The sequence below is a fragment of the Tyto alba genome, unplaced genomic scaffold (genome assembly GCF_018691265.1).
Source record: "Tyto alba isolate M040663 unplaced genomic scaffold, T.alba_DEE_v4.0 Super-Scaffold_21, whole genome shotgun sequence".
NCBI lineage: Eukaryota > Metazoa > Chordata > Aves > Strigiformes > Tytonidae > Tyto > Tyto alba.
Window position 1 is genome coordinate 3,506,254 of NW_024881295.1, and position 27,000 is coordinate 3,533,253.

Below are 27,000 nucleotides of genomic sequence, written 5' to 3' on the forward strand. Positions count from 1 at the left end.
TGATAATTCTTGACACTACTTACGCTTTACATGTTATTTAGCCGCGTTTGCTTTTCATATAAGGAAAAAGGCTGACAACTTCAGTGATGACAGTAACTCTAAGAGCTTCTTCTCCAGTTGCCCAAGTGAACACACTGCCTGTGGGGCCTGTTTGGTGCTGCCTTTCCCCTTTCAGCAACTTGGGCCACGCATCAGAGGATCAACGGACCCAAAGTCACTGGTCACGTCAAGGTCTTAAACTTTCTTTTGTGGATGTTGAGCCCCCAAAAAATCTCAATGGACATCTAAAAAATGCTGGACATCTAAAAAAGTGACTGCTGTGAAGGCTCCGAGAAGGGATGTGGCCTGAGAATGGATGCTGTAATCCAATTCTCACATTTATGTACTATGTGAGCATTCACAAACTGCTGCTTGAGTCATCCTCTGTTTATGTAAAATGGGGAGTGCAGATTTTTCTTTTATTTTGTGAGGGATTTAATTAAATAAGGTGTGAAGAAATTCTATATAAAATTAATTGGCAGCAGGAGGAAGAAAGCCCAAAGACTGAGCTGCAGGTATGGGCCAGGAGAAAGACAGTACTGTTGCCTTGAACATTTTAAACTTTGGAACCAAGAATTTACAGGTCAAACACATGAACAAATCTTGATTCAAGTGCTGCCAAACCTTTTACAACCCTCCACGCTCCCCTCCTTTTCCACTGTGCCAAAAATCCAGCATGTTGTGAAGCTTGGAAAATAAACTAAGAGCTGAGAAGAAGCAACTATGCCTAAAGATCATGTAAGATATAATAAAGAAGAGACATGGATCTTGACAGTAAGTACTGTCTGAATGAGCTGCATTACACAAGATGTGTGCTTGCCGTTTTGACATCAGTGATTTGGCTTCTATGCAAGTTGGGACCTTGGATTTAACAAATCTGCATTCTTATCTGTAATCTCAAATCCTACGTCCTCAGGAAGATCCTCTCTTTCAGAAGGTCGGATTGGAACCTAAAGGTGTCAGTTGCAAAACAAAAGGAGATAGCAAATAAACAAGAACCTAAAACATGCGGTAACTGATACAGGCTACTGAGGGTGCGTGCATGCGTTTTCCTGACTGCTTGGAAACAAGAGGCTACAAGTGCAGCAAAATGCAACGGCCATGTGATGGCAGCAGAGTTGACAAGAAGTTCTGAACTGAGCCCCACTGAGAAATTTATCCCTGCAGGTAGGGCCAAAAGAGCCTGTGTTACTGAATAAGGGTGACAGATGATTAAACATGGAGAAGGGACAAGAAGAGAAACAGGATACGATGTCAAGGGGTGAGGGATCTGTGACGTGAGATGAGCTCTCTGTTGCAGGTGTTAGTGTGAAAATTGGGGACTGAGCCCCAGCCTGATGCCCTACTCAAGAGAACAAGCAGGATGCACTGGTTACAGGGGCAGCAGGGAAGAACTAGGGGAGAGTTGGGAGCGGGGAGCTTGGAGCCAGACACCAAGGGGGGTACAGCACTGGAGTGAGGCGCATTACGAGGAAGGCACAAGCTCTCAGCTCTCATGCCTCTCTATCACATGGCCTATTTAATTTAATCCTATAGTTTTGGTATCTGCAATAAGTTTGGGGTGGGGGAAAATGGAGGAGAGGACTCACCCTGCAAGATGTCTGGTGGTACTGACGTCCTCTTCAGGCCCTGACGGTGCCAGTCCTTGCTTTTTACTCGGCGTTTAATTGGGTTTTCTTGATTGGCTGCTGGCTCCTGTGCAACTATCCTGATCGTTTTTTTGTCCGGCCAACTTGAGGATTTTTCCAAAGGTAAATGTCTGGGCATTTCCTCTTTTGGCTGAGCTACTAAGTGGTATTCTCCTCCTCCTCCTTCCAGCCTTTGCTTGACCCTCCTCTCTCCTGTTTTCTCTGTGACTGCCAATGGAGCTTGGGCGTTCTTTGGGTCCACACCAAAGATGCCTGCCTGTTGCTCCCATCGCAGCTCCCCTGAGACTGCCTCCTCCTCTTGGCAGGTCTTTCTGGTGGTTGGTGGCGATGGAGGGCTGAGCTGGAGGAAGTGGATTGGATTGGTGAATGCTAACATTGAAAATGGCTGTGCAGAGTCTCTGCTCTTGGAGTCTGTGGGTGTTAGCAGGCCTTCCAGCGAGGGCCAAGAAGGGTGGTCAGGTGAGGATTCTTCACACTGAGTATCCATGTGCTGGTCTGCCGTTTCAGGGCTGGTGTCAGAGCAGCCAGCCAACGCTTCATTTCCAACAGCAGAAAAGCTTTTGGCCAACAAACTGACCCCAGAATCATCAGAAGTCTCTGTACCATGGGTACCTGAGTCACTGAGATCCCACTCTCTAGTTACTGTAACACGGTCATCTTTCACTGCTACATCTTCTTCATCAGAAGCAGAGGCTACAGTGTTAGAATCAGACACAGGGGCAGCAGTCCAGAGAGGATGGCTTAAAGTAGGGTGAATGGCTAGTAACTTACTGTCGTCCATACCACAGCTGAGACGTGGCCTGGAGTAAGGTACAGGAGCCAGCGGCTGGTAACTTTCAAGGGATGGAGGTTGAGCAAGGTGATTTGCATTAAGTGCAGGAGCCTGAGCTTGGCTGGGGCTTTGGACATGGGAAGGAGGGTGGGGAAGCTGTTTGGCGTCAGGCTCAGACACCAGAGGTAGGCTTGAGTGGGACACAGGGGACAGAAGTTCTTGCTGGTTCATGACAAGGACCGTATCGTCTTCAGAGGGCCAAGTTAGGGTGCTCAGGACACTGGAAATTCTGGATCCAGGCTCTTTTTGGTTTAAACTGCAATCAGACTGATCAAGTAAAGGCATTTGTTGCGCTTCAAAAGCCACATTTGCTCCCATTTCTTTTCCTTGGATAATGGCACTTTTTTCAGGGAATGTTTGCTGAATTGTCTCGGGGTGGTTCAGGGGGGTAGAAGTCCTGCCTGGTGTTTGGGGTGGTTCCAGAGGCCCTGCAGCGATAGCCACAGTCCCCCGATCCTCAGGAAGACTCCTCTCTAGAGGAAGACAGCTCTTATGTATTACAGAGAAAGAAGACAGGCTGCTAAGGTCTTCATGAAAGCCTTCCTCAGAAGTAAGGAGTTCATGGGAAGTGTTGGTTTCCTCCGGATTAGTACTTACAATAGCATTTTCCCCCCATGCTGGGTCCTGCATTTGTACGGGAGCAGCTCGGCTGGCTGGCTTCTCTGCAGAGTCTAGCAGTTCATTCAGGTTGGCGCCAGGACAGTCCTCAGGGGTCACAGAGGCTGTTCCACTAGCACGCTCTTGCTGTGGGCCAGACATTGAGGCCACAGAGGTGAACTCTGAGGGTAAAGTTGGAATGCAGTCCCGAAGCTCAGCTTTTCCCAAATTTTTTGTAATGGCATGAGGATCTATGGGATCAGGTGGCTCCAAGTTCTTGGTACCAGAAAAAGGGTGTGCTGGAACAGAAGCATCTGGGTTCTTTGCACTTGAAGGTGCTGCCACTCCTCCACAGTGTGGTGCATCTCTTTTATCAAACCTCTGGACAGCGTTTCCATGCCCATCACTGTGCTCATCCTCTCTGCCCAGTCTTGTCCTGTCATCCCAGTCAGCTTCTCCAATATCCTGACCACCAATGGAAAAGCGACCAGAGTCTTCCAGGTCTTCCACCTGATCAGAGATGTAGCACGTGTGTGGAGGCACCACTGGAGTTTCACTCGTTGGGTTCGGGTTATTTGAGGACAGAGGGCTGGCAGCAAGTGGCTGACATCCAGAACGTGTTTCTGTGATGCGAGCTTTCAGTAGTACATCCTCACCAGGATGCTGATCCACAGAGACAGGTTCCCCAGAAGGAAATACTGATCCTGTTTGCTCAGACAAAAAAACATTATCCAAACCACACAAATCCACATTATGCTTAGGAAGAGAAGACATCTCTGACCTGAAAGCTGATGACAGAGCCTCTAGTTTGAGCTTTGCCCTCTGCAGTTGTTTCTGCTCATTTCGTTCCTTGTTTTTCTGATCTTCGGGCTCCAAAGATTTTCCTTCTTCTGGCAAATTCTGCTCTTTGCACTCTTTCTTCTCCTCTTCCTGCTGAAGTTCAGACTCTGCCTCCTCCTGTGCTGGTTTCTTATGCTGTGAAGTATTCACTTCCTCAATTTTTTTAGCAGTATCCTTTACTTGGAAGACACTTTCTGCTGGAGAGGCAGGTCTGCCCTCCATTTTTCTGTGATCGTCTTCAAAATGAAGACATTTGGAAGTGGATGAGTTTTCTTTAGGAACCATTACTATTCCCTGATCTTTGATCATGCTGCTATTCCCTGATTCACCAGCAGAGATGTTTCTTTCTGCTTGTAGTGAAATTATCTGGCTGTCATCTGTTAAGGTGGAAGACAATTGGTGGGAAGAAGACAACTCTATATTCTCTTTCAACCCCTCGAGTGCTCTTATGTTTTCCTTAACATCTTCAGAAGTGTAAGGTTTAGCCATGTCCTCTACTGCTTCCTCTGAGGTAGGCTGCTCACCAATTGCTGGTGCCACTTTTTTGCTGCTTTGCTTCTGCTCTGCACCAGCATCAACCTCCTGAAAAGAATCCATGGAGATCTTATCCGGAAATGGTTCAGCCTTATAATGCCCCTCTGAAACAGTTTTACAAACCAAGAAGCACTTAGGTGTCTCTCTCTGAGAGAAAATGGAATCAGCCAAAGGAGATTTTGGATGCTGGGCCTGAGAGTCCGAGCCATGAGAAGACAGTTCTGCCTGGCACTGAGCAAACTCAGTGCTGAGGTCCACAGCCTGCAGGATGGCATTGCCAGGGGCTGGCCCATCTTGGGCTGTGCTGGGAGAGGAAGAGTGCTGGTTGCTTTCCAGGTCAGCCAACTCTACTTGCCCAAGTTTCAGAGAACAATCCAGACCACCCTCCTCTAAAGGCATGTCTTCTTCCAATTCCAAGAGTCTCTTTTGAGGCTCTGCATCACCTTGCTCTTGTTCCAGTCCTGCTGGCACTTTTTGCACAGGGTCGGAGGGTCGGCCCAGCATCTCCACTGCTTTCCCTGGAGCAGAAAGACAGTCCTTGGAAGTGCTGAGCTCTGCTCCCTTTGCAGAGCCAGACGGGCTGGTGCTCATTTCAGCTGATGCATGAAGGGCATGGTGCTCTCTTTCAACTGCTGTAGAATCCCAAGCTTCCCCAGTGGCACTGCTGGCTTCTGGGGGAGTGGTTCCTCCCTCACTGGTTTCTTCAGACTCCATCAGTGACACATCCTGCTAAAGAAAAATGCATTTTGCTGTTACTACTACAGAATGGTATGGGTGATCTAAGAGTTGGGAAACAAATATTGAAAGCAGGCAAACACCCAGTGTAAGTTTGCAGTATGAGAGTAATGCCAAAATAAAACTACTAGTGTCTTTTTAGTTTTACAGGCAAATTCAGAAAGTGACTTTGGTCAAAGAGCGGAGATGCTGATCTCTCTGTAACAGCTGCAGTGCAACTTAGCTAGCCATGGCCAACACTTTTGCTATCTCAAACCCCAAAAGGGATACCAGAAGGCATTCAGAGAACAAGAAAATGGTAAAAACCTGCATTAATTTTTGTGGGGCATGGTAGATGAATACTGATGACTTCTTCTAGTGGCTAGCTGAGTCTTAAAGATCTCTGATTTTAACAGGGAAAGACCTGTACTTCTTTGGAGCTGATGGCTTTCTTTACAGATCTCTGTATGTATGTGCAATACCAGGCCTTACTGCAACTGATTACAGGAATTGATTAGCAAGACATGGGAATGTAAGAATTTGATTAACAGATAACAAGGACATGACACAAGACACAAGATATTTGAAGGCTGTAAACCATGTGGGTTGAGAGGAGTACCTCTGGTGTGTGTGGACATATCTACAGACTACAAAGAGAAACTATATCATCATTTAGTCTACTCTTTTAGGGAGGGGAGGTGGGGGGGAAGTAATCTCAGGATTGTTGGACAGTTTCCCAAAGGATATAGTGGAATTTCCCATCCATTATTGCATTTGAAGTTCAGACATGACAAAGCACTAGGGAATGTGCATTTGGGAAATGTCTGTGAAAAGGATGGTAGCATCTGATTGAATGCATTTACCTTTCTGGTTTCTACCTATCCCATGACCCACAATCCCTACCTTAAAAGATATGAGAAAGGGACAAGCCTTAGTGGCTCCTCTCCTTTTTCTTCTGCCTTTGGGAAACCTTCTCTAGCGTTCTGGTGCTCTATTCCCTATCCCCTACTTATCAGAAATCGTTTATAAATTGCTGCTTCAAGCTGCTTCACATACACTGGGTACCACTGCAGTCATACCAGAGTTTGTACTTTAGCTCTGAAGGATCTGCTACAATGTGCAGCCACAGTCAGACTTTCCTCTGAACAAAGCTTCAGCATTCTCCTCCTTCATCCTGTCTTACAGATGCCAAAGTTTCTAGACACGAATGTGTAGTCCTGCACCTTTTGGTCAGAGAAACCATTCCACATTTCTTCAGGTAAAAGCCCACTAGCTGTTTATTGGCAAAAAAAAAAAGCCTCAAGGCCTGTCTCTGGAGCATTCACAAAGCTTGTGCAAAAAATAAAAACCAAAACCAACCAACCAACCAACAAAAAACAAAAACCAAACCAAAACAAAAAAAGCAAACCAAAAATTCATTTTCTTGCTCAAAATAGACAACTAAATCTATATCCTTTTTCTTTCTCTGGAATTCCTAATTTCCCTTGCAATTTTAAGAGCTCCATTTTTTCCTGAATTTCAACTGTTGTTGGAGGGCTGTATGTGACAATTTCAACTTGGGAGACTGACAGACAAAGGAAAGCCTCTCCATGGAAAAAGAAATCTTTGAGATCAGTGGTGATTTCCTTGTGCTGGAGTGGCTGTATAGTCACAAGTAACTTTCTGTGATCCCATACAGAAGGTAAAAGCAATAAGGACATGATTACATCTGGACTAATTGTCCCAGTTAACTCCACGGCCAGGGCATGTCTGACCTGAAAGCTGGCTTAGCATATATTTTCTCTTACGTCAAGTGAAACAGAACACCTGCTCTAAAAGCAATGAACCCATGCTCTGAAGGTTGAACTGAAGTGTTATATACGCCTTAATCATGGGGATTGTTATCTTCTTATGGCTTTTTTTAAAAACAGGGGGAAAATTGAGTTAACTGAGTTAACTCATCAGCTAACTTTGTTCCTGCATATTTTTTCTCATGTAATCTTTAATTTTTGTTTATATTGAGAAGACAATCTTTCTTACAAAACCAGGCCAAAACTGGGATTACTCAGCAATTTGGATTCCCCCCCTCCCCCACACATTAAGTACTTATAAATAGTTACAATTTCAAAACCCAGTATGTTTCAAAGAGATATGTCCATTCAGAAAGTTTGCAGGGGGTTTCTGCCATGTCTTAGATGCTGTCAGCTAATAGTAAACTACTCCGGTGCTGCTAAACTGTCTTTACAAACTGTTGCACATGGGAAGGTACAGGACTGTCAGGAAGAAGCTCCAGCACAGAAACAAGAGAGCTTGGCAGAGCACAGAAAGTAGCAGGGTCATAAACTTGTAAGCAGCCACAAGCTGATCCAAGGCAGGATCAACTTTACTTATGTTGTCCCCGAGAGGTAAGCCTACCCCTCCTTTAACAAAGGTTCCATGATCACATCAAGTCATTGTGCTACACTGCTCATAGCTCTTCCAGTGACCTAAATTGAGTATCCCTTGCTACATGACTAGAAAAGTACTATTTCTCACACCTAATACAGACAGTTTTCAAAAATAGGCTCCCTGGGAGCAGAAAGACTGTTTAGGGAGATGGGTGGTCTTGGACGCAAGCTGATGGCTAGGGAAGGTTTACTACTGCTAAAGACAGGATGGCCTGTAAAGGTCTGAATAGCAAGATACTCAAACTCAAGCCCATACTCTGTGAGAGGAAGAGCTCTTGTTCACTGTGCTGTTACGGATGTATACAACACTGAATTTCCTCTTATTAAGCTCAAAGACCCAGCTTCCACTCCCCTGGCTCTGTTGCAAGGGGATTTGGACAGGTGAAAGGACAAGTTTGAAGCTGCATCTGGAGCAGTTCCACGATGATACTGGGAGACAGGGTAGTGGGAGGTGCAGAGCAGATCAACACTGGAAGCTGCCAAGTGAGATTTGTCTGATCATATTACTGCCAGGTGTTTTGCACACCTCCGGGAGAGCAGGAGGGAAGCTTTGGGAAGTGAGGTAGGAGAAGGGACAGGCAAACTTTCTGTAGACAGTGCGGGAGGACTTAAGCATCTAGTCAGGGAAACAGTTAAGCTCCTGCTTGAGGGTTGGTGCATTGTAGTGAAAGACGCAGATGTCTCTGCAATAAGGATTTCACGGTGATGGAAGAGGAAATAATAAAACCAAGACTGACTACACCTGTAGCCTCCACATACAGAGGAGCTACATTCAAGAGCCCAGTAGTTACTGGAAGAGATTGCCCGTGGAGCACTGCCATGTTATGTTCCCACTGCAGGTCAGCTTGGTCCTCCACCAGAGGAGGACCCAGGGCAGAGCCCCCCAGGAGCTGGGCTAGCCAAAGCAAACTTTCAATTTGCATTTGCAATAGGGACAATAACATGACAGACAAATAAGCATACAGTAGCCTAACCTGGCAACTGCCAGCTTCCAGCAGGCTACACAAAGTCTCCCATAAACTTCACTGCTTGCCACTATTGGGGATTACTGATCTTGCACATTTCTCTGGAGCAGATGTTGAGCTTCTTGCCATCACTCCCTTGTATGCTCTATTTGTCAAATGAGGTGACCTGATGTCCCCTGTTGAGATAAAGCTAGCCACGCTCTTTACCCAAGAGGGCCTGGAAACCCAGGACTTTGGTTCACATGCACCTAACTCGTTGGTGACTCTGGGTGCACGAGCCCACTGCAAGTTGGAACCATGAGAGGGTGCAGCTGGCTGCATGCCAGCATGAAAACAAAGGGGCAATGCTTGATCATGCTGCAGTAGGGAGCACAAACTTTGAGAGGGGAAGATTGCAGAAGCTGGCCAGATAAGCAAAACAGGACAGCAGTGAAAGCACTAGCGGACAAAGCAATTCCTGAGACGATGCACGCATCCATCCACCATTTTCCCAGATTACAAAAGGCAATGTGAATGTCATACTTCCTTCCAGTGTGGGTTAATTCACCTGGATGGAGATGACAAACCCTTCTGGTTTTAAATAGAAAGTACCTCACCTTCCCTCCCTCCCTCCTCCAACAAACAAGAAAGGAGAAATAACAAGTGCTATCAAGCACAGACAAGCCCTTCAGCTAGCCAGGAAACAAGGCAACGCAGAATTAAGTGGAGCCCTGAGACCCTCCTTCTCCAAAACCAGGGAGACACCCAACTCCCGGCGTGCCACCTTCCCGGTCCCCACAGAGCGCCCAGTGCCTCTGGGCCAGCCCTGGCCCCCGCAGCGGCGCGGGCCGTGCTCCCCGTCCCGCTCCCCCGCCGCCGGCGCTGGGGCGGCCCACGCGCCCAGGCTGCTGCAAACCCGCTCCCAGCAGAGAGAGCCCGGCCCTGCACCAGCAACAGCGGGCCGGGCCCTGCACCAGCAACAGCGGGCCGGGCCCTGCACCAGCAACAGCGGGCCGGGCCCTGCACCAGCAACAGCGGGCCGGGCCCTGCACCAGCAACAGCGGGCCGGGCCCTGCAACAGCAACAGCGGGCCGGGCCCTGCAACAGCAACAGCGGGCCGGGCCCGGCCCAGCCGCGCCAGCAGCAGCAGCAGGGAACGCTGCGCGGCCCACCAGGCTGCGGGTGGGCGTGCCAGGGGCTCCTCTCCCCGGCTCTGCTTCTCGCTGACACCTGTGAGAGGAGGAAGCCGTCCACAGCACCCTTTGAGTAGACGAGGACGCTGATTTTCTTATTAAAACAAAGGCTTTCCCAAGCAATCCATCGCCTGGACATATCCTCGCTGGCACGGCCACAGCTGGGTGTAGAAATGCCAAAGGCAGCTTTAAGCGCTGCAGCTCAGGCAGGAAAGAGCTCCGTGTACACTGTTAACACCCACCCAAAGAGCAACAAGGCTGCCCTGAGCTCCTTCCTGCTCTTTCAGCTTGGCTTAGCTGTCTCCATCACACAGTTCAGATACACTTTCAAAGGAGCTGGGTCGGTGGGGGCCAGCTCAGAGCCTGCCTTTTTCCATACAAAATCCAGAGCTCACCATGCAGAATTGCCACCAGCTGCCACCTCTGCCAAGGGGCCACGCTTTCCTTCAGTTCTGTGAGACACTCAGGAAGGGGGTCGGTGCAACCGCTCTAACACAAACCCTGTGCTACCGCAAGTCTCAATTTTGATTTGATATAGCTGCTCATGCCACGCTTAGGCCTGCTTTCTCAGCTGGATGTCCCTTCCACACGAGAGATGCCCAGTGCATGTATTCCTCTGCAAAGAAACGGTTACCGAGTCTCACGCACCACCCCTGGGCTGCTCTATCACTGTACAGCCCATCGAGAGAGGTGAAGGAGTGGGGTCAAACTCTTGAGCTCAGGAGGAGATTACACAGGGTGCTAGAGATAAGAATGAAGGAGGGAAATACAGTTACGTGGAGACAGCTTTAAGGGTATGGTGAGAAGATGGAACTTGCCGAAAGGAAATACACACAGAATAAGAAAAGCAATCTAAAAAGGTGCATGTCAAAATAATGTTGAGCCTACTGCTGTATTAAATGGTCTACATACTCTTAAGTATTCTGAGAACTAGGGGCTGCCTCGAGTGTTTTAGGCAGGGGAGAAAATACCAAAGCTTTCAATAGTACCTGATCTCCTGGAAAATGCATCTGAGCTGCTACTGAAACTCGGGAAAAGTGAATGAGACCTCCCAGTCATGAGTTTTAACAGTCCCAGTAGCATCTCACTAGCTTTCACTCATGGTACACACAGTCAAGATATACTGAGCTTATTAATTATCTAATGATTTACTAATAGAGAAAAAAAATAAGGATACCTTTCCTACATTTGTTTCCAGCTAAGTAGATTATAATACTTAATGCTAACAAAAAAAAAAAAAAAAAAAAAAAAAAGAGTGTCAAAGAAACGGAATTTCAGGTAGAACAAAATTTCACCTTAGAAATTGCTACTGAGCATTTGCCAAACAGCAAGTGAAGACTGTGGCTTGGATTGCACACTGTACTTCCCAGAGAAGCAATAAAAATCATTCAGTCTTAAGATAAACTGGCATCACCTGTGTATCAAAAAAACCCAGCTCACTTTAAGCAGAGCTTAAGTTTTATATTTCTAAAAGCAATGGATAAGCCTTCATATTCTGCAGTCTTTGGGAACAAACAGGAATGGTGTATGGTTCTCACTGCTGTAGCTTAGTAGAAAGACTTTTGACACTACAGGGCAGACAGAGGAAGAATTCCCACAGTGAAATTAATGTACAGAGCCACTGCAAATTGCTCTATACAGGTCTCTTCAAACTGGGGATGGAGAGATGAGTGACAGAAACATCTAGAGCACAAAAGGAGGCAAGGACTTCCGAGATGTATGCTGTGTTTTTTATGCAGTGTTGGCTGCTAGCAGCATGCTATACACGTTCCTAGATAGCAGGTTTGCTATGAGCTAGAGGAGTTCCCAGTGTCTCTTTGAACAGAGTGATTCAGGACCTAGATGTGAGAGATTCTTCAGTTAGCAGCAGAAACTTCGTAGTCTCTTACTATGCTACAGAAGCATGAGCCAGAATCCCACGCTGCTGTTTTTCAGTCTCAGATTAAAGAATGCTAATGTTTGCACCAAACCATTTTGACAGATGCAAATGCCATTAAAACATCAAAGGGCTTGGAAACACACTTGAAAGCTTGGCCTTGCCCAGACTGCACAGTGGAACCATTGCTGAGCCCAGCTGTTGTCACGTTACCTGTACCAGTCCTGAGCACAGTTAAGCTACAGACCGATAAGGATGAGCAACATTCAGCAAACTGAACTGGGACAAACTGTCCTCCCCTGCAGAAGGGGCCTCCGAAATTCTCTTCAAACACGTAATACAACCTCTTTCACAGCCAGACCAAGTTCCACCCTGAAAACTGTAAGATTTCTTGCTGCCATTACTGACAGCTGTCAGAGCCCTACAGGACAGAAGATAAAAAGTTGGAATATTTTAGCAGTATGGGACGACTGATAAGCTATACAGCAAAATATACCCAGCCACAAATATACTGGTAAAATGCTGCTTTTGTATCAATAAGCAAAGCACACCCTATGCAACCAAAGCAATTCCTAACTTACCAACAAAACTGCACTTGTATGTTACACCACGCTAATGACTTCTACTAGCACAACTTCACCAGCCATAACAGCTATACCTACAGCAGAAACCTGTACCATGTATCTGCCTTCAGTATTGTTAGTGCCATCAACCGGAGACAACAAACTGTTGCCATCAACATACCATGAGATAGCAATAACAACAGAAAAATAAGTATCTTCAACACATTTGTCCTCATTTTGTACTTTCAGAATGCATGTTTTACAGCCTTTAACTCCCCACAGCATTTTTAATTACGACTCCAGTAATGAGATTTATAAAAAAAATGTGTAAAGAAAAAACCATTATGAGACTTGCATCATAATCAAAAATACTTGGTAATACTGTAACAGTGATGCAGCTTTGTACTGTGAACTGCAGCTAAAGGGGGGACAAAAAAAAAGTGCATCCAAAAGGGATGTAGGGATGTGTAGGGGGAAAACAGATTTTGGTACAACCCTCCCCTAACTCAGCTTTTCAGGGAACAAACCATTCTTTCTTGGAATTTTAATTGGTGCACTTAGATCGAAGAAGCTAACAAGCACAATGAGACATGTTTGCTTTTGGGAGCAAAAAGTATTAGATATAAATAAAATGTTATAAGAAATGTAAATGTGGGAAAGCACCAGTGAGGACCCTTTCCCTCTCCCCATGGAAAAATAGCTTCACACACCCAAAGCCACAGGAATTGTGTGGGTGCTGAATAGGAAGGTACTAATGCAAACACATGGAAAACTTGTTGTTACTCACAGTGTAACGCCTGCATGGCCAACTGGCATACGTTTATTGTGTGCATCACAGTATTTTCTGTTTTTCATATAGTCCCACTTCCTAGAATCATGTGGTTATGTGAGAATTTTGGCTTACAATTAAGAAAGATGCATGTCTGGCCTTTAACGGGTGTGGAAAAGGCCTGGAAAACAAAGTGTAGCTCAAAAATTAGATCTTACTGCCTAGGTTTATCTTAATTTTTTAAACCAATATGTTAAGCCTTAATTTGTGACTAACAAGAGCAAGGGCAACTCCTTTTTCCCCCCTCTACCCGATTACTGTTTATCAGCAGTTGGGACTGATGACTCTGAACTTGTCTGCAGAGCATTTAGACCTGATCCAGTGAGCTACATGAGCTGCCAGAAGATTGGCAGAAAAATATGCTGTGGTATAACTGGGTTAATAAAGATGAATAATCAAGTTCATCAGGCCCAATTTAGGTATTTGCAGATACTCTGCAAAGTTTGCCTATGGTCCGGTCCTAAAATGATGCAGAGCTCCTTCAATTTCTTCTGCCACTGTTGCCTGTACAAACCGTCCAATACCGCCTGGAATCAGGTCCTAATAAATTTTGAGTAAGTCTTGACATGACGCCCCGAAATCCAGAACAGATTAGGGCAATATGCGTGCAGGTTGATGCCATCTTCTCCCACCTGCCAGCATGCACGAGACCATACGTGAGCTAGCTCAGAGAGTTATCTAGCCAAAAAAAAAATCCAGAAGCAGAGTGATGTGAGCAGCCATAAAGGTGTGAGACAGGAGGAGGAAAAAAAAAATATATTTATATAAATATGACAGCTCTCTGCAGTAGCTATGCGTGCAGATGTACAGGCTGTAGCAGCAACTGCAAGGAGTGGAGAGCAACAAGAGGCTGGGCAATGGGCTGGCGAGCGGGAAAGCAGAAACCCAGACTTAGGCCTAAATTATGGTGAAACCACACCTGGGATCTACAAGCAAGTCCCCGATGCTCCAGTCATGGGTGTCTTGCTGCACGGGACTGCCAAGCGCTTCAACCGCAGAAATGAGTGAACCCTCGCCGGTCCATGCAGAAGAGAAGCAGCAGGGCTGGGAAATTTTGCATTTTTAGTACTGGCCTTCTGCTAGTAACATGTTTGCTACCCTTCCAGGTTAGAAGCAGGAGCTATGGGAAGCAGGATATTCTAATTGGATTTACAACCATTTCCAAAGAAGCAATTATTTTACGGTTTAATGTTTCCTTCTCTCATTATTGCCACAGACTCTACTGCTCCTGCGAACCCACATGCAGCTTTCTTTCCCCAGCAAAGGACCAGGTCTACGAGGACATTTCATGGCAGCCAGATGAACCAGGAGGAGCCAGACCCCTGTGAGCAACTCTGAAAACAAGTAACAACATGAAGGAGATGCTAGGGAAAACTCTGGAAACTTCCTCAAACCCTCTGCAAAGTCTAGCATGGAAGTATTCCGAATAGAAGGGGAGGGGAAGGCATTTTTGTGACCTTGTCTTTCAGAACTAGCAGTGAAAAGTTGTATAAATCAGGGGTTTAAATGGTACAACTGATATACATCAATCTTATGAAGTGCTTTTTATAACCAGTTTCACCAATTACCACTACCTTATTTCAAAGTTTATAGTAGTAATTACAGCTCATAGATGTTGTAATTAAGAGTTAGCATTAGTTCCTAATACTGTAATTAACACAGCATACTATAAAAATTAAAAAAAAAAAAAAAAATAGATCTCTAAGGGTAAAACCTTAAAAAAAAATTAAGAAATACTACAGCCAGATCAACAATATTGATATTCTCCATTTCAACAATATTTCCCCTTATTTGTCAATGGGCAAAAAGTATGCACTTTCATGCGCAGCACAGCTCCAAGCCTGTAATAATTTAAAGGACAGATTTTGTAACAGCTTCAAAATATCACTAGCATTTCTATGATGTACTAATTACAATATTTTTTTTCTATGTTAATAATTAAATGAGCTTCAATGAATAAGCAATAATTACAAATATTTTAATCCTTCTTCCCTCCATTTTAAGTTTTCTGCATATGAATGAGGGGGCAGAGTCTGCTTCCTACCACCACCCTTCACGATTTCCTAAAATAGTACTCCTCGATGGCTCCATGGCTCTTCAGATATTAGTTGAGCAATTAAAACCCTGAGACTGCCCTTTGACAGTCTTTGAAGACATCGATTCTGACACTTAACTGGCCTATGGCTTCCTTTTCCTCTACCATGTGGCATGTAAAACTACCTCTCCCTTTCCCCTCTCACGTCTCATCCTATCAGATAGTGATGCAGAAGAGTAAAATAAGGTCTGTATGCTTTAAATTCACCTCAAGCTCATGACTTCAGTGTGCTAGTGAGAAATTAGAACATGAGGCAATTTAATTCCTAACAGTCACCATGACTAATAGTGTAATACAGACCTGATACAATTTCCTTTACCTCTTTTATGACACAATCACAAAGTAATGCCAGCTCTGGCTCAAGAATGCAAAGTCCTCTGTACACTTGCATCCACCAACCTACACAAGCGTGCATCCTATATTTTAATTGAAGTTGTGCATACTTTAGCATGAATGAGAAACTTCCCCTGGGAAGCTATAGGCATCAGTTAAATGAAATCTAAGACTTGGTTCACTGTCTTTCCCATTACTGCAACACGCTTTGATCAGTGGGGCATAAATAAACACATAAACATCCCATCTCTCCCAAGTTCAATGAGATACAATAGAGTTCCTCCAGTTCAGCTTCATAGGTGGCTCTCAGTCATAACTTCTGACACGGCCCATCAAACTCACCTAAACAAGTTTATTGGACTTGGCACATGGCAAAATGCTTCGCTGCACTTAAAAAAAAAAAAAAAAAAAAAAAAAAAAAAATCACTACAGGCATCAGCGAAGAGTACAGTCTGGTATGATCACTGGAGTTTGGGAAAGCTAAGAACAAAAGAGGCGCTCAAAGGGGGAAGGATTGGAAGGATTGGGATGGTACCAGGAAAAGGAGTGGAGGTGTCAGTGGACCATGAGCAAGAGAGGGGGAAGAGTCAGAGTTCTCCCTTAGACTCTTCTTCCCAAACACCCTCCTGTATGGAAAATGGGTTTTCAGTCTTTCCTCTGCCAGACTGATGCACTTGAACCCAGCTTCCAGAACAAACATTTGCTGGCTACTGTTGGACCCAGAACCTCACCTCTTCCATGTGTGGCAGCCAGCTGGTCAGCATGTTAGCAAACAAGCAGGAGCACAACGCGAGCAACATTTGCAAATCCCTGCCCCTGGCTCAACAGGACAGAAAAACTGTAAGTGAGGCAGAGAGCTGAGGACAAGGCAAGCAAGGTCCCAACCTCGCAGCAGGCTGAGAGAGACTGAGGCAGCGGTCCCTGCCTAGGAGGGGCAGCAAAGCAAGAGGGTTTAACAACCCAAGCCCAGCTACTGTTTTATGAGCAAGGGCTCTGCCTTTCCTCAGCAGCAGCTCCTGCAGCGCTGACAGTTCTATCTGGCTACGACTCACTGCCACAGGGCTGCTGAAGTGAAGATCAGCGACACACGTCTTGACGTGACAAATCTGCTCTGTCACCCTTGGCAGCGCTTTACACAGAAGGTATGACAGATCATGGCAGATCAGCTCCCAAGAGGCAATTGCATTAAAGAAGGTGCAATTAGAGCTATACCCACAACAGGAGGTATCAGCTTTACTGCTTTTGTCACACACATGGGAAACACCCTGCACTCCGAACTTTTGGCTATTCCTGTTCTGCACCATTCACCCTAACAGAAGGTGATAAAGATGCACCCACAGGACTGATGTTTCAGGTCTTGCCTGGGCTAACAGCTACGGCTTAGGAACAGTTTAACACAGTTGCAGTCGCCTAGACATTTCAAGCTAGTGGGTCCACAGAAGATAAACATTATCTTCAGTAACATAATACAGGCTGAAACCAGAACAGACACGCTGGGATACTAGGAGCTCTCCTTCCTTCAATTCCCCGCTGCAGTCACTCCTTAAAAGAAGGATCTACAGAAGGCTTAGATGGTAACTGGTTTTTTTAAAAGGCAATCAAGAACTGTGCCTTCATCCCCAGACATCATCCAGCAGAATCACCAGTTCCTAGTTCCGGCAGACTCTAGCAGTTTCTGCCCATCTGAGGGTCATCTGTGCAACTGAGGTAATGCTAACCCCTCCTGCTTCGCAGGCACACTCTGAGGCTTAGTCAGGGAGTGGCTGCTCAGTGCACTGAATATGCAAAGTCCTGTTATAAACTTTGTATCTGATTGCAACCAAGAAGCAAAGTCTTATTTAAGCAATCCCTTCACTAACAAAAACATACTGACTGCCCATTCTGTTCCTTCCTTCTGTCTTTTGCCTCCAAGCTCTTCAAGATACAAGCCATGCTACTAAGGTATGGTCCTTTCGTGCTGCAGATTTGTTTAGTACAAATAATAGACGCATTTTTCACACCAAGTATTGTCCATAATTAGTCATTTCAGCCCATTCTGGACCAGTGTTACTTTGGTATCATACTTCTTGTACTGTAGAGATCTCATTGCCCAGTCAATTAAAGCCTCCCACTTCATAACCTCACATATGTCAGATACTCACAGTTGCCTGTTTCTCACTGCGTCCACATTCAGGTGAGACCCCTTCTGCAATTCCATCAATTTTAGGAGCTGAGGACCTACAGCATTGGATATTTCTTGCTACCTCTACGTACAACACTGTATCTCTCTACCAAACCATTCTTTAAACCCAAGTTGGTTTTGCACATGCTTACCTCAACACTTCTGTATTTGGCTCCTGCATCTGTTAGTGCTTCCCCCCCCCCCCCCCCCCCCCTTTCAATGCACTTTGTTCACTCTTTTCCATTGTCAGAACCAAAATTTGTACATTGCTATCTTTTAAATTAACTTTTCAAATGCAACATTCTAGTAAAACACAATAAATTTCAGGGCAGATTTTCTTCCATGTCGCCTTGCTGAACTTGAGAGACCTGTTCACGTCAGTTTTCATTGCACACACAATGCAGAACATCTCGTTATGTTCTTTTTTGAAGTCATTTTTCTGTGGCTGTCAGAGTCAATCCATTTTTCCCCTTTTACGCTCAGATACCTATTTTCATGCCTTTAATATCACTATTATTACACACTCAGCAGCTGAATAGGTAAAAATGAAGCTGTATACAAAACGAAGGGAAAATGGCTCTGGTATGTCTCATAACACCCACCGGGAACCCAGCTGTCATGATTTTTCTATGCACGCAGTCACCATCTTAGGCTGCCCTGATCCTCCCTTGTAACTGGTCAGAGCACACACTACAATGACATAACTGGCATGCCTGGCCCTGCTCTTCCAGGATAAGGCACATTTCATTGCTCCAGCATATGTCCAAATTGCTCATCTTCCTTTCTATTCACCTCTCTGAACCAAAACAGCTCATTTTACTCATTGTGCAGGGGCAGGAAGATAAGGTGGACTGCATGAACAATGTCAGAGGAAGACTGCCTTCCCAGATGGCACCGGACTCTCACCGAAACGAGCAGTGTTGACCCTGTGCCTACAGGAACACCTTATAGCTTCCCTTTCAATACCTGCCACGTGCACCAAGAGATGATCCCCTCTTCCCACTGGTGCCAAGGGATGAGGAAGACAGTGACTGTGCAGTAATGTATTTTGCATCCTTCAACACAGCACAAGGTGGTATTAAGAACTTACTGGGCAACTGGAGAGGAAAATGCACTGTGACCCATAATTTGCTATAAAAATAGAGGTACTCCCACTTCTTTTTGCCTGTCTCCCCGTAACATCCTCTCTCTGCACCTCAAGGTTTGTCAGAGTGTAGTCTTGACAAGGTTGTGTGCTGTATTACAGCCTTCTCAGTGCTACCCACACCATCCATCCCGAGCCTCTTCTTGCCTATAGCTGAAACATGCCTTTCCAGGAGAAAATTTTCTGCGGAGGGGTAGAGATGAGAGACAGAGTGTATCATTCCAAAATCACCCCTAAGATCCATCAGCTGTATTATACTCAGACTCAAGCCTGAAATATCTCCATGCGCAAAGTGAGTTACAGAAAGAGATGCAGAGAAGCAACAAACAATGGGAAGAGTTATTTGAGCCACCTGCAATACCAGCAACCAGGACCAAATCCTCACCATTCTAAATATTGTGCAGTGAGACACCAGCCCTGTCTTGCAAGGCTGTCGGTATATTTGGAACATCTCTTCCTCTATAAATCCAGCAACAGAGTGGAAAGAGATACATGCCGCACCTTCTCAACTTCACTGCTATGCAACCTGACAGCCCTCACCTGTAAAAACAGATAGTGATCTCGGAGTATTTTAGAAATGAGATCTACTCAAATGTTGCAGCTAGATTACATTTCATAGGTCTAGAGTTATCCTCGGATGACTGCACTATGGAATACCCACAGCAAAATTTCTGCATCTAAACAGCAGCTCAGGCTTACTCCATGCCAAAAGGATTTTGCCTAGAGACTAGATCCACTAAAGACACAGCTACAGCTTTGGAGTTTTGCTAGTCACTGGTATGGCTACGGCATCCTTCCTTCTCCTATGAAATGAAGTATACCAGCGAAGCTATACTCTTACTGGTATACTCTTACAAAGTTTCCACTAGCACCTCCTCAAAGGAGAGGAATCTACAGTAAAGACATAAGGGCTCAGTTAAGATTTATGCTAGTCAAAGAATATATGTAGGCACTTTTGATCATTACACTCATAAATTTTTGTGAGTATAAAGCATACATACCATAAAGCTTACACATACTTTTTTTTTTTTGTAGCTGTCCAGCAACACTGTGGGCAAAGCATCTTCTTGCCACCCCTCCTCTCACTAGCGGTGTATGTGTTAGTTTAACACTGATCTGGGCATCTGTTTCTATGATTAAGTGAATATGGAAGTGTAGCCATTGCAGCCACCTTGTGGCAGCTGCAAACAATGGCCACGTCCAACAAGTTGCAGGTCTGTTTGTAATCCAGACTCCTGCTTTGCACCACGCCTCCCCCGATTATCCCAGGGCTTCTGCAATCTGGACGAACTGTGCCCTGCCATGACCAGGATCCCAATCCCCTCCCCTCTAGGGGAGAGTATTTTGGATCCATAAACTCTACTGTTGGATCCGTTGCTGAGGCAGCAGCCACTCCTCACCTCTCCTCCTCCAGTCACACCCTGTGCAAGGCTGGGTCTGCTCACCAGCATATGACTCCGCTCTGCCCACGGGTGGAACATGCAAGGGACCACCAAGCTTGTGGATCCCACTGGGCACCTCAGCCTGACCCACATCAGGATTTGGCAGGTTTTGTGTGTGATCAGCGACAGGAACTCCAGTGCTGATTGCACTCTGAGTCCCAGAAAGGCCACGGGCAGTGGACGTCACACACGGAGCACCTACGTGCAGCCAGATGTTCAACTGGAGACCACAAAGAGGTAGTTTGACATCGGAATGTCACACACTTCTAAGTGACATGCTGCAAATAGGATATGTTCTCATGAAGCTAATTTATGGCCAGCTCTGCTTTCAGGCTTCTGTAGCCATTGCTCCTCAACCTCTTCTAGCATCAGAACGCCCTCTATTTTGTATACATTTACATGTATGTGTCTATTTACACACATACATTTGTACACATCACAGTAATCATCTTCCCCGCTTCTAAATTTTTCCCACTACCAAAATCAACAGCCCTCTCTCTGACTTGGACTAAAGTCATGGGAATTTATTCTTTGACTTCATTTAGCTGTAATCCAACCCCCAAACTGCGAGGTCAGAATGAGCCTCCACCACAGACCCAGTTCCACAGCCCCTGCAGTCTCCAGCGTTGCACTTGAAGGAATGGCGTTTAAAACAATAGCTGGGGAATGGATTTTGTCCCAGCAAACTAAATCCACTACAAGAGCAAGAAAGCTGGAGTCGCTTGTTAATGAAAGAGACAAAGTTAACAAAGCTTTCCCAAAAGGGTACCCCACCTTCCTCAGGCACTGAAAACCACAGGGAACCTCACATCTAGAACGTACAAATACAATAGCTTGCAACTTTTCTGCACTGATGAACCTTTCATAGGTTTCAGTATGTCACAGCCAAGGCACTGAACTTCTTTCTACGCTAAATGCTCTTTCCTGCATGAAGTCTAACTCCAGCACACACTTCTTGACCAAAGACATAACTGCAGCTAAAATAAACCCAGTTTTGGCTAAACCCAGTTCTCCCAAGTCACGCAACGGAATTAACCTGGGCTACTGCACAAATCAGGACATCTCCTGAAAAGAAAAGGTGAAAAAATACCTCAGCTTCCATTAAGATTTAAGGCCAGGTGTGCTTGTGACAATTCCTATATCTCAAGCCTCAGTTTCACAAGCTCTTCGGCTTGCCAGAAGGAGTCCTATTCTCTGCCCTCCTTATTCCCACTCCCACACTGCCCTTTCTCTTCTGGAGGTACAGTCATGCATGTGGTCTCACAGCAAACCACAGCAGGGAACCAACGTGGATGACAACAGGTAGGCACAATAGCTCCTTTCAATGGCAGTGCCAGCTGAGAGGATTGGTGCAACCACAGCCTGTTTCTCCAAGCGCAGAAATGTAGGAACCAAATATACAATTCCCTCCATCTAGTCTGGCACAAGCACGGGGCGGCTATTGAAAGAGCTAGTCCCCTCTCCACATTTCTCACACTCAGTGGCAGACTACCCTTCTGCATCAGACCCAGCACAATCTGGCCACAGAGCAGGCTAATCCAATTTCCAGATCCAAAAATCCTGGTTTTTGTTTAGGGAAGCAGGTTAATTTTCAGTTGGAGCAGTGATATGAGGCCATCTGGTCACTAGTTCCGATACAAGGGAAGCAGCAGGAGCTTGCAGCCATGACTGGATAGGAACTAGATCATTCCTTCAGCAGCAGCCTGTAGTTACGCTGGATTAACCACCACGTGAAGCTGTGCTCCAAGCAACACCAGTTATTCAATTACATTTCTCTGAAAACCCTGTCTACCCACATACATCACAGCCAGGCACGCTTTTCGCCGCTGCTCTAAATCCTACCAGTCACCCTATGACTGCAGCCCCACGATTGCCTCTTCCCAGAAACAAGAGGTTAGCACGGGTAACACCTGCAAGTTTGCGGTACAGCAGGCCATCTTTTTGCTGGAATGTGTCGTCCTGGCAGCAACAGGCTCTGTAATCTGGCATGAAAATTTATAGCAAGACTTTGTGGTTAGGAATCAGGCTGGACAGATTGAGATAAGAAATTAGCGAGTGTAATCAGCTGTTGGAATAATTTACCTGGGGAACCAGTGCAGTCTATCACTTGATATCTTGAAATCAAGACTGGGTACTTTTCTAATAGAATTTTGGGTTCAATGCAGCGATAACCAGCTGGGAATGTAAATACCTGCCAGGGGTCAGAATAAGGCATCTGTCCCCAAATGGCTGATACCAGGATCATCAGCCGTATGATGACCTCACAGAAGAGGGAAACAATTTCTCCCTGCACACCCCCAGTGACAAAACGATAGAGCACTACCACACTTGCACTGAAGACACTTTTAAGTACTTCATTAAAAGATACAATGGGAGTTCAGTGGGCAGCTGCGAAGCTGAAGGGAATTACAAAACTTATCAGGCATGACTACTGAAATAAACTAGCTATGCATGATTTAGCTAAACAGTAACTATGTAGCCAACATCAAACTGGAAAGACACCAGATGACAGAAAGCATAATAATTCTTAGAATTAAATATTCATGGCGGGAAAAAAAAATTTTTTTCAACAATTAATTTTAAATCCCTCGCAGGTTGCTTCTTAAATTTTGCCTGGAATAACCATGGATAGTGAACATAATTTGCATGAATACAAACTAATTAAATAAAACAGCCCACTTTAAACTAAACTCCAAAGTACACCATGTTAAAAAAAAAAAAAAAATATAGCAAAACTTGGCTCTTTACCTCTAGGAAGCACTTGAAACAAGTGAACCGTAAGAAAAGGAAAGACTCAACAGAACAGGAGAAAGAACATCTACCTAAAGTTAACAGGATGAAATAAAAGTCCCAGACTCTTACCAGCAAAATCTATCAGTGTGCACAAGAGGTTCCCAGTCAAAGCATTCGAGTCCCACTATTTCAGACATCAGGAGCGGGGGGGGTTCAGCAAGAGCACCAAGCTCAAGCCTAGTCACCTGTTGTCACCAGCAATTACACATATAACCCCACTCACAGCTTTATCGAGATCACTAGGCTACCTTACAGACAGCAGGGTACAAATGCTACCCTCGATCACGAGCATGGTAGCCAGCTGAGCTTTCTAACTATTAACAGTAAGTGAGAATGAAGAAGAATTTGGATTATTGTACAACTTCGAGCCTGATTTACGGATGCCTCCTCCTCACCCAATTCAGCTGCAGTTCCGAAATCTGGGTCACCCATACATTATTGCTCCAAACCAAGCCACCTCCCTCCCATGCAACCCTTTAAAGGGACTCTGCCCTTATCCAAGCCATCTCCAACAAGCCATTTAGGTTACGAGAAACTCCAAAACACCAGAGAATCGGGTCACAAAACTTCAGTGACACGTTACGGATGTGTCTTAGTCAGAGAGGAACGGGAATGGCAGCTCAAGGAGAAGCCAACAGCATCCACATCCAGCAACTCCTTAGCAAAGTCTGCGACAAGTCAACACTGACGAGTTGAGCTCAGATCTCCTTCCCCGACCCTGTATTCCTGACCAGGTTTGAGTCAGGTCTTATCTAACCTCTGGGAATAAGAGAAGCGTCAAGCGCAAGGGTAACACAGGTGCTGGGGGATGGGTCAAGGCCAGAGCAGTAGGAGCTCAAAAGGCCCCCGGCAGGTTTTTTTGGGGGTGCTGAGGTTGCCATCAGAGCTGCTACAGTGACCGGGGCTCAGAAGCGGCTGCGGGAAGGAAACGGGAAGCGAACAGCAGGCAGGTATCGCGCCTTTCGTTCCTCTGCCTTCCCTCGGTGACAGGCCATAAAAGTCACGAGGCACCAGCCAGCAGAGCAAGGAGGAAAACAACAAGGTGTCCAGAGTTCAACCACAGCCCCGAGACTCCCGGCCCCTGGCGGCCCGGCTGGAGCCGAAAACCCAGCGAACACCGTGGGATTTCGCTCCTGCGTGGGAGGCACCATTTCTGCGGGAAGAAGCTCCGGCTGCTGGCAGCTGTGCCTGGGACCGGGCCTGTGCTGCGGGCCCTACCTGCTGCCGGCGGAGGAGCGGGGAAGGGAGGGGGGGGCGGAACGGGCGCTGCCGGCGGGGCGCGGAGCTTCGCCGTCCCGCACAGGCCGCCGCGGAGGCTGCGGCCCCCCGGGGCCTGCCCCAGGGCCGGCGGACAGGCGCCCCCTTCGCCGTCGCCTCCGGAGGCGGCGGGAGCCGCTCCCGGGGCAGCTCCCCGCCGTCCCGACGGCGGCCCTCCCCGCCGACCCACACCTGTGCGCCGCGGGCCCGGCCCCGCGGAGGAGCGCAGCAGGCCCGCCGTCCCGCCTCGGGAGGGGCGAGCGCTCCCTTCCCCGGGGATCCCTCCTCCCCGTCCCCCCTCGGGTTTTAAAATGGTGGGCCGCCCTCCTTCCCAGCCCCCCCCCCCCCCCCCCCCCGGGCCACCGCGCCCCTCTCCCCGAGCCCGCCCGCCACCCCAGCCCCGGGGGGCGGCTAGCCCCTCCGGCCCGGGCTCCGCAGGGATCCGGCGCCAGGCCCGCGCCTCCCGCCGCCTCCCCCGGGAACACGGCAGCGCCGCTCCCGCCGGGCCGGGCCGGGCCGCCCCCGGTCGCCCTTTACCTGCGCCGGCCCTCACATCGCCGGGCCGGGACCAGCGCTGCCCGCCCCGGCGCCGCTGCCTCCGCGGCTCCCCGCCCTGGGCAGCCGGCCGCCGTCTCCCCGCCGCCCGCGGGGCCGCAGGTATGTCATGAGTGCCGCGGCTCCCAGGTGAGCCGGGCACACCTACAGGAAGGCAGGCGGGCCGCGGGCCGCCCTGATTGGCGTGCGGGGCGCAGCCCGGCCGGCAGCGGGGCCGCGCTCCGACGGCGCGGGGCAGGGCCGGGCCGGGCCGGGCCGGGCCGCCGCCTCCGAAGGGCCAGCGCCGGCCACGGCGGGGGCAGCTCCGGCCCCGGCCCCGGCCCCGGCCCCGGCGGCAGCAGCCGCCCTCCGCGCCCGCCCTGTTCGGCTGAGCGTAACGTATTCTGCGCTTTGCCTTTATTTATTTTTTATTATTATTTTAATCGATAACGGGGGCAATAACTGCGTCTCCCCCGCGTTTGGGGGGAGGAAAAGGCGCTTAGCGCTTGCTTGCTTTGCCTCCAGAGCAAAAACAGACCCAGGGAGACACAGACCGGCTCAAGGACTTTTTTTTTTTTTTTTCTTCACTTTGCCTCATTACCTGAGTTTCTTGTCTTCCCGCTCCTTCAGGTCACTTCTTAACTTTGCATGCGTGAACCCTCCTGCTTTGTATTTCCTCCCCGCCAACAGGCAACCGGGGGGTTTCAAGGAAAAACGGGGTTTCAAGGAAAACCCCTTTTTAAGGGAGAGTCCTCCTTGTGACATGTGGTGGGGCTTTGCCTCTGCAGCAGCAGACCTCAGAAATCCCAAGATTACATCTGAGATGATCAAATAAATGTAAATTAATTAAACACCTGGATTCCAAAGAAATGGGGCAAGATGTTAGTATAAGAACTCTGCAGGTTGTATTAAAAATCTGAATCCGTAAGTACCATGCTCACGTGTCCTGTCTCTCCTAGGGTACACAGGTAAATAACCTGAGGAGCCCTACCTGCATCAAAGCTTTCTCTAGACGCTGTGCTCAGCTGTGGACTGGAAGGGGACAGCATATCCATTCCCAATAGAGAAAATTCTGTACCTGTCCCCCATGTAGTTGAGCGGAACAGAGCTTGGCAGAGAAAATACATAAATAAAGGGAAAGAAGAAAAGGGGATGACATCTAGAGACAAGACAACATGTGTTTGGGAGTATCAGGGCAAAGGGAAACCCTGACACAGCTGATTATTGTGATCATAAAAGAAGGGGCAAATTCAGAAATTTTGCAGTATTTATTCAATGGCAAAATAAACAGAGTAGGTTGCTTGGTTCTCCACTGCCCCAGTTTTATTATTTGTGGCATAGATGCCTGGATTTGCTTAAAGAAGTACAGGATTTATGTGAGAATGCACTTTACTGCAGTATAGGTCTTTGCTCTCAAAGAATGCAAGGTGAGCAAAGGATTATGCTAGACAGGTGAGTGATGAAGGCATTACCTATATTATATTTTCTGTTTCCTCAGATTGGCTATCCAGTGCTGTCTCTTTGCTGAGTCATATTTTTTTTTTCCTACTCATTTCATGAGGCTCGCAGGTGTCTGTCCTCCAGGATTTGCTCTGAAGTGTTCAGCAAAAGAGAAAGGGGAGCTTGTCCCAACCACTGGAGAAATCCTGTTTCCCATACCCAGGCAATACTTGACCTTCCCTTCCCCGCATGACCCATGCAAGGTCTCCCAGGCAAGAAATGGCACGCTGAAAGCTCTACCCAGCTACCAACAAACTCGTACTCATGCTTGCTACTGCTCTCTGATTCAGTTAATGCCTTCATTCATTTGTGTGGGTGAATTATTTCACCATAGTGGATCAGCTTCTGCATTTGAGATTTCTATTCCACATCAGTGCATTTATAGTCAATAGAGAGGAGAGGGATGCTTTAATTTCCCACAAGCCAAGAGACTGGGGAAACCAACTCTGGATCATGTCTCTTTTGGGTTGGTGCTCAAACCTCTGGGACGTTACATAAATAGGTGATTCTATTCTACTGCATTTTATATGATGACAATAATCCATATTGTCAAAGAGCACGTACATCCTGAGAAGAGCGGTCACAGACTGGAATGGGCTTCCCTCATTTCATTCTCATGTGCTTTCTCTCCTGTGAATTCCAGCTAGCCTGCAGCTGGAGCACTGTGTTTGCTCTTACAGAACAAAACCAGGAGCAGAATAATCC

General features: G+C 47.0%; 1 protein-coding gene across 2 annotated transcripts in view; it reads right to left on the reverse strand.

The window, feature by feature from the left end:
- ARHGEF5 (Rho guanine nucleotide exchange factor 5) overlaps positions 1-25,027 on the reverse strand; it is a 37,270-nt gene extending 12,243 nt beyond the window's left edge. The window contains exons 1-2 of one of the 2 annotated variants that reach the window (XM_032995028.2): positions 24,799-25,027; positions 1,629-5,217 (exon numbers count right to left, since the gene is read on the reverse strand). In XM_032995028.2, coding sequence (XP_032850919.2) covers positions 1,629-5,205 — 3,577 coding nt within the window. In that variant the 5' untranslated portion in view covers positions 5,206-5,217; positions 24,799-25,027. Of the gene's footprint in view, positions 1-1,628; positions 5,221-24,798 lie in introns of both variants that reach the window. The other variant, XM_032995027.2, reaches the window with a different exon arrangement.
- Between the last annotated feature and the right edge of the window lie 1,973 nt (positions 25,028-27,000).